Source organism: Oryza glaberrima, chromosome 12, assembly GCF_000147395.1.
Source record: "Oryza glaberrima chromosome 12, OglaRS2, whole genome shotgun sequence".
NCBI lineage: Eukaryota > Viridiplantae > Streptophyta > Magnoliopsida > Poales > Poaceae > Oryza > Oryza glaberrima.
Genome location: NC_068337.1, coordinates 22,776,303 through 22,788,483, shown reverse-complemented (window position 1 = coordinate 22,788,483; position 12,181 = coordinate 22,776,303). Strand labels below are relative to the sequence as shown.

At 40.5% G+C, this 12,181-nt stretch overlaps 1 protein-coding gene across 1 annotated transcript; it reads right to left on the bottom strand.

The window, feature by feature from the left end:
* Positions 1-6,194: 6,194 nt before the first annotated feature.
* On the bottom strand, positions 6,195-11,109 carry LOC127757699 (light-inducible protein CPRF2-like). Its single transcript, XM_052283266.1, has 6 exons — positions 10,917-11,109; positions 8,967-9,054; positions 8,297-8,450; positions 8,030-8,105; positions 7,824-7,949; positions 6,195-6,900 (listed from the first exon to the last, which is right to left on the bottom strand). Exons 1-6 carry the CDS (start codon positions 11,019-11,021, stop codon positions 6,556-6,558), a joined length of 894 nt encoding a protein of 297 aa, XP_052139226.1. The 5' UTR covers positions 11,022-11,109; the 3' UTR covers positions 6,195-6,555.
* Between the last annotated feature and the right edge of the window lie 1,072 nt (positions 11,110-12,181).

The window sequence follows — 12,181 nt, the reverse complement described above, 5'->3', positions numbered from 1 at the left end:
GTTTGATTGTTTGCTAATCCAGGCTATAGCTTGGCTGGGCAAACCAGCTCTTTGCTCAATTGCTAGGCTTGCCTTGCCTCACCGTTTGGTTAAATTGCTTTTGATGGTAGCAGCTAGATGTTTGGTTTGCGTAGCATGAAGGTTAATCAATATGAAATCAAAGGACAGCCCATATTATTTTACCCTTAATCGTATGGAATCAGAGGTTAATCAATTTAACAGATCGAATTCAGAAGACACAGAAGGATCCGTGCGTGATGAACATGTATCGATTAAAGAAAAGAGATGGTCTGGAAGAGGAACAAAGGTATCGGGGTACAAATTCAGGAGCCGCTGCACTCGACTTTACCACCAACGTTTTCACGCGAAAGAAAATGGAGGAGAGCTGAATTGGCTCTCCCTTGGAAGCGAGCTTTTTCTTGCCCAATCAGGCTAGCTTGCTTCCAGAAGCGAGCCATTTTTGCTGCTACCAAATGGCATGCTAGCCCTAGCCTTAGATCCAAACGTACCTAATTGATTTAATTTTTACAACTTGAACTCTTCAAACCCACACATATATTGAACTTAGCTTCTTATATATGTTGATTAATTAAGCACGGTTCACTATTGTTGCCATTATCGTTGCGCCTTCCTCCATTTAACATCGGAATCCTCTGCCAGTACTGCTCACTAATATATGAACCCGAGGATCTATAAGACCCACATATAAATGAGTGTGTACAGTACAGTAGAGGAACAGCATCTCATCGCTTAGCTCCACTGCCAACAAGTCCATGAGCCTTTTCATCAAAACCTAAAATACTCCTTAATTTATCCTAAAATGTATGCCCATATTGTCCCGTGTTCTCTAATCCGGATTTATATACGTATTCTTAGTGATCTAAAAACAAAGGCTGGAAAGTAAACTTCGATGAAAAAACCCTAAAATTAACTTTAAATTTAAAGTTGAAAATTCAAATTCTGGCTGATAAGCATAAGCATAAGCGAAAATATGAGGCTGTAAACCAACAATGTAAATTCCTCGTTACTATTAGCCACGTGTCACATAATTGCGTCATCTTGAAAATATTAGACCCTTCAGACTTTGATAACACCTGCTACCTCGATCAGTCTTATAATATAATATATAGGATTTTACCCGTATAACTATATGGACAAAATCTAGGATGATGGTAGTAATTAATTACTTCATCTCTCCCAAAGTACAATAACTTTTTGCGTTTAAAATTTGTCCTAAAATATAACATTTTTTCACCAGCATTCTCTTTCCAACCTACCATTCAATTTCTCCACTTACATTCCCTTCTTAACTAATCACAACATTTACTAATTAATTCTATCTACTTTTTTAATTAATAACCGGGACGGAGGTACTATATATTAGCCAAACAATAGGCAGCTAAATTAGACGTCGTATCAATTATGTCAAGACTAAGGAATAATATATAATTTAATTTTAATTTAATCTAATCACATGAGATTTGTATATACTCCTAGTATATGCATGTTTGGTTGTTTTCTCTCGCTGTTCCGGGACAGAACGTACGTACGGTTGATGCAGCCGCAGCGCAGCTGCTGCATCTGCATGTGACAATTAATCTGCACCAATCAAAGGCTTTAATAATTAACCACGTGTTAATCCCTGGGGTACATGTCCTTTTCTCTGTCCCAATCGTACACTAATTAACCACACATAGTACTACAAGTTGTGCAAGAGGTAGTGGCCACTAAAGGAAATATTGACCCAGTGAAGCTCACCCTCGCCAAAAACAGAAATTAATATAAACAACGACCCTGCTCTGCTTCATACGCCGTCTGTAACAAAATAAGTTAGGCTAGTACTCCTATCATGATTTTACAAAACCGATGAAATCTCGTGAGAACCGATCAGTTTTTTATGAAACCGTTAGATCTCGATTTATGAAAACCGATCGGTATTTTCGTATGGCGTTGACCAAAATTCATTGGTTTTTACCGGTTTTCGATTGGATTTCGGTAAACCGATGAGAAACGGTTTTTAACTTCAAAATCGAAAAGTTAAACTACGCTCCTATCCTAGCATAAGATATGATCATATATCATAATACTACGGATCTAAATGTACACATGTGTATATATATATATATATATATATATATATATATATATATATATATATATATATATATATATATATATATATATATATATATATATCCAGATTCATAGTATCGATATGTCATATCCGATACTATTAAGTTATTTTGGATAGAAGGAGGCCAGTATGTATATTTTTCTGATTCAAAGATACTCAATTTTATAAATAAATTAAGCATCATATCCGTCAAGCTACTCCAGCTATAGCTAGGGCACACAAGTTGCATTGTACGGTAATACTGCTATAGCTAGGGAGTACTGAGTACAGAAGTAGTACTATGTCAATAGTTACTGTACACTGTACAGATGAGGATGAGCATGAATATCGATCTGCAGCTAGTAAATTTTGCACACTGGAAAACGACTGCTGCCCCTGGTTTTGCACGATTCATTCCTTTGACCATGATCGGGGAAGGTGACGCTGTGACTAAATATATGCACATATATATGCATGTATATTCACTGCTATCTATAGTATAATAGGTAGATGATTTTGTAAATTTCAAGTTCTTATTAGTTAGTATATTATATCTTTATTACTTGAGAATTTTTGCGTCCAGTTTGTACCTCCCGGTACTAAGTACCTGTAGGTATCAAAACAAATCAAACCGTTCAATTTCGGAGGGGTAAGATGGGGAGAAAATATAGCAGAGTAGGCGGCGGCAGAGGAGGCGGCGGCGGGGTGGTGGGGGCGACGCCACGACGGCGGACCAGGCGCCGGTGAAGGAGGCGGGTAGCCGCGGCGGCGGCAAAGCGGCGCTAGCGGAGGAGGAGGTGGCAGTAGGGGCGGCGAGGTGACGGAGCAGGAGGAGGAGGCGGCGACAGTGGAGTAGGCGCCCGCAAAGGATCGGAGGAGGAGGCGGCAGCGACGGTGGAGTAGATGCCGGCAGCAGAGGACATGCGGAGGAGACGAGGCACGGCAGCTGGGACGAAGGAGACGATGCACGCCTATCCTTCCGCCCGTAACTCTCTTATCCATCCGCACACGAAATTACATTCTTGCCCCTCCACCTCTATTTATCGCGAAGTACCAAATCAGGGGCAGAAGTGGTACCTGGCGGGGGTGTGGCTAATGGGCGATCGATTGCTTGGAGCGATCACCCCCTATCCCCCTATATATACGCTCCTCCTCCCCTTCTTCTCTTCCTACTACACCATAAATTTTAAAAAAATAAAAACAATGTTGGAAAAAATTATGTATAGAAATACTATATATAAAAAATATTTGAATTCAAATTCAAATTCAAATTTAAAACGGGTATAAACTTTCGGTGTATAAACTTTAGATGTATAGAAATACTATATATAAAAAATATTTGAATTCAAATTCAAATTTGAATCGGATATATAAATTTTTGACTTATAAACTTTGGGTCTCTCAACTTTAGATGTGTAAACTTTAGGTGTACAAACTTTGGGTGCATAAGTTTATTTAAATAGAAAAGTAATGTGGTGCCAAAAAAGAAAACCACGTGGAGGAGAGGAGTTGATCGCTCCAAGCGATCAATAGTCCGTTAGCCTTTTCGATCTGGGGTACCTAACTCTGTCAACCGTTAGATCTGACCCAATCCAACAGCCACAATTTGGTACTGCCAGGTACTGTTGGACGGTAAAAATCTTATTACTTTCGTTTTGGTTGCCGATTATTACACGATGTTCGCCACGGCGTTTAATTAGCAGCTGACGCCCTAGCTAGCTGCAGGCCTTGTTTTGACTTTCTCATCCCACAGCCCGGCCCAAATGCTTCTGATCCTCTCAGATGGGCCTGTCAATAGAAAGAGAATTTGGCCCATGATATTTCTCTTTCTTTTTAGGAAACAGTACACTGAAGGTCCCTCAACTTGTCATCGAGTTATAAAATCATCCTCAAACCGTAAAACCGGATACAACACATCCCTCAACTTACAAAACCAGTGCAAACTAGGTCCCTCGACGGTTTTGACTCCAGTTTTATCCGACGTGGCAGCGGACTTAGCTTGGGACCTACGTGGGTCCCACATGTCATCCTCTTCTTTCCCTCCTCTCTTTCTCTCTCCTCTTCTTTTCTCTCCCTGGCAGCGCAGCCAGCGGGTGGGGAGGAGGCCGGTGGGGGATGCGGGAGTCCGGTGGCAAGGCGGTGGCGAGGCGACGATGCGGCGTCGCCGACGGCGCGGGCGCTGTGTTCCATCTGCTCGTGCGCCATGTTGCTGGCGTGGTTGGCGGGGAGGCCGGAGGAGTACTTGTGGGAGGTGAGGAGCGGCGTGGGCAAGGCGGCGGCGGTGGCGGCACGGTGGAGGTGGTGGGGAGGGGGAGGCCTTGGAGGTGATCCTCTCAAAGCTGAAGGTGAGCATGGAGGAGGCAGTGGAGGCCTCGAACTTGAGGTCGTCGTGCTTGCGGAGGACGTTCTGTGCTATGGCCTTGACGCATTCGGAGCGGTTTTCTCTGCGACAGATTCCTCGGCCTTGCGGTGGAGGGGCGCTCCTCTTCCAAGTTAGCAGCCAGGTCGTGCAGGCGCTACGCCTGCGCATGGGGTTGGGGTTTTGAAGGGGATGGGGATTTTTAGGAGGAGGAGGAGGAGGTGGAGGGAAGGGGCAGGAGAGGGACAAAGGGTCCTCTTCGCCGTGTTGTCGCCGCCGGCTTCTCGTCGCTCGTCCGCTCGTTGGGAGGGAGGACGGAGGTGGGAGGATGTCGTCAGGTGGTGCAGCGGCCGGGCCGAGGTGGCGAGCGTCGATGACGATGAGGCGTGCGAGCTGGTAAGCGGCGCGGACCTTTTCATCGGTGGCGACGTCGACGACGAGGGCGAGGCGTCCGCGCATACCTCTTTCGCCTCCCCCGCTGGCCACAACCACCCGGGAGCCACCGTCACCAGCCGCACCACCCTTTGGTCGCGCACACGCCGCCTGTGCGAGAACAGAGAGCGAGTGGGAGGAAGGAAGGAGAGAAACAAAGAAACTGAAGAGGGGAAAGAGAGCAGGTGCTGACGGGGACACCCTGCCATGTGAGGTCCACGTGGGTCACACGCTGACTCAGTCGTCACATGGGACAAAACCGGGGTCAAAACAGCCGAGGGACCTAGTTTGCACTAGTTTTGTAAGTTGGGGGATGTGTTGTATCCGGTTTTGTGGTTGGGGGACGATTTTGTAACTCGATTACAAGTTGAGGGACCTTCTGTGTACTTTTTCCCCCTCAGATCACATCTCTCACGGTCCATAGGGGCGGCTAGGCCCAGGCCTGCGTCCATGGGAATTAGGCGCACAAACTCGCGCGGCCCAGTCGAGGCTTCAATCTCACTACCTGAATGTATTACTGCTGGTTTGATTGAAGAAGGAAAAACCAAAATATGGTAGACAACGTATATAGATTATGTGATTATGAATTCATTGACGTTTTCTTCCGGATTGTAATTAAGTTTATGGTTTAAAGTTTGAATTGAGAATTCTGACGGCCGAAATAACATTGAAGCTATTTATTTATTTTACCTAGTCATTGTTCTTTTTTTCTTTTTACTTGTATATGCTCTGAGTTTACACGGTGAACAGTCTGTCTGAATTTTGACACATCCCTGCATTTGGTGAATTCGCATTCAGGCAGCAAATTAAGAAATCACTCTGATCAAGAACTGGAAATTTTAACTTCAAACTAGCTGATAACTTTTCCATTGTAGTTTGTAAGCACTTCATGATATATAATTCCAACTATATTCCGCTAAGATAGCTCCTAGCTTGTGAACTCATTTCTCCCAAGTATGAAATGTACTTTCAAACCCTTCCATCTATTTTACAATATATTATGTGATTGTATCCTCTAAATGGGCCAAAACAAGGACTGTAGTGGTTTAAGCTTATAGGGCCAAGACAGTTTATAACTTTATATGACTCAATACAATGATATAAAACAACTGAAACATATGCAGAGTATTAGCTGTAATAATGCAGGATGGCTGCAGATCAGAATTTCTGTAGGTCCTAAACCAAAGAATCTTTAATTTGGCCAGATTTTGATATTTTTCTCACTTCCATAATCACCTTCAGTCAAGTGTCAATTATATCCAGTGAAATCAAATTCTTAAGATTTCCCCCTCCGAAACAATGTATCAGCCAATGAAATACAACGAGGTGGAATTGGAGAACTTCAGTACACATTACTACCTCTGTTTCAGGTTATAAGACTTTCTAGCATTGCCCACATTCATATATATGTTAATGAATTCATTAACATATATATGAATGTGGGCAATACTAAAAAGTCTAATAATATACAACGGAGGAACTATTTACCTTTGAGACAGTAAACACAAAAACCTCCCAAAGAAATTAGATAGTGTACATAAACTATGTATGCATCCAGGTATATTGATGCCACAAACTCCATTACCAAAAACCTTAATACGCCAGAGCACCAGAAGCTGGTTTCAGAGCAGTATCAATATACTTGCTGTTACTACTTATTATCACAGGCAGTAGCTTCAGGCAACGACAAGGCTGATGCTGCCTCAAAATGTGTCACATCTCCAGCATGGATTCTCTTCTGCAGGTTCTCCAAGCTTGCGACACGCCGCATTGACGGTGACCTCAAGGCCATTGCTGCACTTGGCACAGGAATTGCTTCATCTGGGAGGCTACAGTTTGTCCAGTCGTCTTCGACGAGAGCAGCAGCAGCAGCAGCAGAAGCTGCGTCTGATACACCTGAAGAAAAGGGCATGCTGCTTGCACGCATTTCAGATGTAGTGAACAATTGAAGTCCTATTCCAGTTACTCTCCTCACCGCTTCCTCAGCTATATTCACCTGAACACAAAGCACTTCGTTACAACGTAAACGATATGAAACCATAAGATTATTAGCAACCACAAGCTACATTAATATAAATTATTTTGAGAAGAACAATAGTACAAATCAGTGTCTCAGTTGTAGCTCCACAACAGATCTATTACAGTAAACATTTTACAGAATTTAAGTTAAACCCGAGCTGATGTTTTTGGGAAAACAAATTCAACTTTATATATAAAGGGACAGAACAATAGGTTCTTATGTATACATGTTCCTTTTGATATCTCTTTGTGTGTAGTGTTGTTGAAAACAGGATTGAGAATTTGAGACTACCAATAAAGCCTACTTTGCAGCAGCAGTCATCACTGTACTGAATGTTTTGAAAAAAAAAACACCTTATCATGCAAGACAAAAATACAGAGTTGTGCATATACTCACATACAAGCATTAAACAAATGTTTGTATGATTGTGCCCTGTTTGGACTCCTCATATGAAGGTTTTCGTTCTTCTCAGAGAAAAAAGCCCTTCCATAAGGAGCAAACCATAGATTTAATGGGACACACTCTTGGAGCATCACAACATGGTACGAGCGCTTTTAAAATGTTTTGTTTCTTTTTTTACAACGCCACACCTGTAAGAGAACATTGTTATTCTTAAAACCAAAACTAAAACAAGAAAAATATTAAAATACACTAGTCTCTTCCTATTCCACATAGAGAGAATAATACGTACCTGCATCCTCAGAAGAAACAGAAAATTAAATCAAAATATTATAATGCTATGTAAATGGGCTGCATTAGATCGAAACATTTTAATTATAGAAAGAATACTATGTAAATGGACAGCTTCTGGACTACAATCAACAGATTCATAGCCCTTCAATGGGAATAAAAGAAGTGCTGGATGTAATCAAACGGTCACAACAACAAAAAGAAAATACCTTTCTCCTCATAGCGTTCATGTCATCTTGAAGATTGCCATATTCTGTGGTAGATTGCTTATATTTCTGAGTCATGTCAGACAAGCGCTTTTGCAGAGATGCATTCTCAGATCTTAACTGGGAAACCTAGATGATAGTGTAGTAATTAGCATTGCCTTCTCAGTTACTACATTATACTTAAGCATTCATGGTTCATGATTTGAGACCTGTGATTCTAGATCGTTTAGGTGAGCTTGCTTCCTTTTTCTTGACCTCCTGGCCGATTCCCGATTTGACAGCATTCTAATCACAACATAACACCAAGAGATTCATCAGCATGTAAAAGGCTGCAATAGTTTTCCAACACTACAATGTCATCGATATAAATTCTAGAACATGTTATATGCTTGAAATAAGAAACTGATATCAAGACTCATTTCACGGTATGATTGTATCTTTAACAAACTAAGTAGTGGAGGAATCTAATCCAATACCTCCTTGTCCGCTTTGCATTAACGGGGTCTGTATCTTCCTCAAGATCGCCATCATCATCTGACTGTTCCTTTGATGTACCACTATTAGCTGGTTTGCCTTGATCATAATCTTCATGTATGGCATTTGAGTTTGTTACTCTGGTTGATCCATAACCTATAACAAAGAAGAGACCAAAAGAGTACAGTAAAAGACAATAGCATATGATAGTGACATTTCAATTGCTGCAAAACCGCCTAAATACGTTCCAAAGCATCAATTGTAGGTGCCCCTGCACACATCAGATGGTGCAGAAATCCATCTGCAGTGCACGTTGCCAGGATTCATATTGGTAGCAACAAGGTTGCATATCCAATGTGTGATGACAGTGTTCCACGCCACAGAAGAAGGATCTACATATTTCCCAACTTTATATTGATGCCACCAAAATTTACATGACCCCCTTTTTTATCCTTTGCGCATTAGTTAAGCTATTTACCGAAACTGTTAATGAAACTCTTCTGAACTCTGTTTCTATTAGCTTTCTTATAAAGCTGTCAAGGCAGATGATATTTGGCCAATCTAATAAAACACTTCTTTCAGACAACTTCCTCTAAGATATAACTGTGGCATGGTTTTTTTCCAAAGTTTCCATAGATTGATATATATGCGACTATGGAAGTTCATAAATACCATTAAAAGAAGCTTGAGAAGCCAATTGTGAAGTGTCTGAGGCTTGTAAATTGAGGTAGCCCAAAGAAGATTCTTGCGGTTTAGCTTCCTGAAATGGATGTAGATAAATATCTATATATCACAAGCAACAAATGATCAAGGGGATTGTCACAGCCAGCACATGGGACTTCTACCGCTATAAACTCCAGAAAACTGCTCGTATGTAATACATCAAAAGGTATAGCCCATAATTCTCCAGAACTACTGAGGAAGAACCTACAATATTGTCCAAGGTTTTCTGTTATGTACTGAAAAAAACTGAAGAAAACAAACATGTGTTGTTTTTAACTGAATCCATAATTGAGGATTGTGTAACTAAAAAAAAAGAAGCAAGGATTTAAAAGAAAAGATATTTCGTGAAAAGTGGCCCTCAAGACCTCAACTAGCTAGTAGCTTACTCCTAGAGAAATAGCTCCAGAACTACCAGTGATTTGAAATTGTGGCAACTAGTAACAGAGAACAAAGTGTTGAGGTTTCTATGGGTAGTGAAAAGACCCCAATCCATAGAACAATGAAACACTCATTTGAAAACCTCAGGTTAGAATTTATGCTAACAAATAAATGATCATAGGAAAGGAATCAATTGTAGCTGAACCGCTGAGTCTCTCTTTTTTTTTTTTTGCAGGGCGCTGAGTCTCTTTTAATAGATACTGCTTAAGTTTTCAAATGAAACAACTGGTCAACGGGGCATCAAAACTATATGAGAGAAGTGGAATGACATAGTGGACAACAAAAACCAGAAATCGATCCAGAGTCAGGGGCTAGTTAGGGAGTAATTACCAGCTGGAAGGCTATGAATTCGAATTCAAACTTTGAATTTTAAACTTAAATTTAGACTTTTTCTGTCCGATTATTGCTGTGGACCAATAATCCCTAAAACGGGTTGTGAAAACACAGAACCCTGTCCGATGCTCGAAACTGCAGAGCTTATTAAGAAACCATGCCTCTGTATGCATTAAACTTCATATATTATTAGTTTACCTGTCTCTTTCAGAAAAAAAGAATATGACCAAACTTTTTCACAACACTAAAAAGTTGAAAAAGAAAGGAAAATCCTACTGGTTCAACCCTTAAAACGTCACATTCATCCAGTCCTTTGTGATCCACTTGTCCATGAGAGAAAATCTTCAAGACTGTTCATGTGCTCCCGTTGACAAGTCAGCTTCCCTCCATGCCACAAGTTAAACCATACCAAATCAACGATCTTACTTATCAGTACATCAAGATTCATCTAAGATCAAGCATCCAGAGTTCATCTCCCCTAGCCCCGTCTTCAGGTAGAAAAGCCATGGTGCTTATTGGTATCATGGTATCATTTTCATGTAATATCATAAGAAAACCAACGTATTGCCGTAGTACATTAGATATTTTATTGAGTCTTATTTTATTTATGAAACTAGAGATTTGATCCCAAGGTTGTCAGACTATTCAGACATGTGACTGAAAGATACCGTCTTAATCAGACATTTAGTTGGATTTACAATTTCCATTAGTTTCATTAATAGAATTGGTTACTCATGCCACCCATTCATTAGCCAGAATTTTTTCTCTTTTCACAATCCATACTCTCTCTTCTTCTTCTTTTTTTTCTATTCATAATCCATACTTTGCCTGTCTATTATGGTGCAGTTGGCCATGAACCAAATGGTCCTATGAACGCGAAAAATAAACAATAGTAACTCTAAGAAAGTGTCATTAGCTTATGGCAGCATAGAATCCTCAAATGGAGCAGCAATTTCCTAATTTTTTTTCTTTCTTCATAATTTCTTAAACTTGAAAATCGCAGCAGAAATCCTCCCAAATGGAGGATTCAAGAACTCCCAAATGGCCTCAAAATCGAACTGCGCCTCAGCGAATCGAACAAAAATAAAGATGCGATCTTTGGATTAAAAAAAAAGGTACGAGATTTACCATCGATTTAGCCACGGCCGCGCAGTACAGGTCGAGCTTCGTCTTCAGCACCGCCGCGTAGGCGCCCGGATCGCCGCCGCCGCCGCCGCCGCCGCCGCGCTTCATTCTTGCAAAGAAAAAAAGTTGCCTCCTTTTTCAGAGAGAGGGAGTAGATTTTTTTCAGAGAAAACTGAGCAACGGCAATGGTGGTGGTGAGTGGTGACTTTGCTTCGGCCGGGTGTAACCGTAGCAATTTATATTGGTGGAGTGGGGCCCACATGGCAGTGGCAGGAAGGGCCCAAGAGCCAATGAGCGAATGGTTTTAGATTTTTTGTTCACTACCTGAAATGCCCTTGTTTTGTTTGAAAAGATTTATTCTTTCATGTAGGAGAAAGGAATATCTTTTACTACTACTGTTCTTTTTTTTTCTTTCTCCTTATCTGGAACACTGCAACATGAAAGGAACAATTAATTAGTGTACAAAATGTGATGTTTAATAAAGTTTTCAGGTTCTAGTAACATGATTGTGATGTGGTACTACCAGATTAGTAAGCCATCTTTAACTCAATTAAGTAAGACTGTTTGTGATTCTGTTGATAGCCAATGATGAATTTTAGGATTTGTTTTGGGGGTTTTTTTTTCCGATGCTTTCATTGCCCACCTTTTTTTCATGGTAACTTAAGAATTTAACATTAAAAATTCAAAATTGTTTTGGGTTTTAAGTGTTCAAAATTAAACGAATCCCTGTTGTACAAATTTCGAAAAAAAAAAGTGGAGGTTGTGGATTACAACATCGCTTTGTGGTATTTACATGGTTTTGGAACCTCCTACACTTTGGCTTAAACAACACTCTAAAATTCACAAAATAAAGATTCTCTAAAAATCAAAGCCATTTATAAGGAAAAAAAGTTACAAAGTAGTTATAATTTACATCCATAACAAAAGAACATATTCGTGTTATGATAGAAAGTAGTAATATCCACTAAACTCCCAAATAGGTCCAACCATGACAAATTCAAGTGTTTGATAAAAGTTAAACTTGTTCCAAAGCATAATCCAAAAACAAGTTGATCGAATTAAAAGACAGCCTCTTTTGACAAAGGAAAGAAGGACCGGACACCTTTGCAAAGTTCAGACCATTTTGTACCATAGGCCGTGTTTAGATTCAAATTTTTTTTTTTGTCAAACTTCAACTTTTCCGTCACATCAAATGTTTGGACACATGCATGAAACATTAAATGTGGAAAAAAACCAATTGTACAATTTGCATGTAAATTGCGAGACGA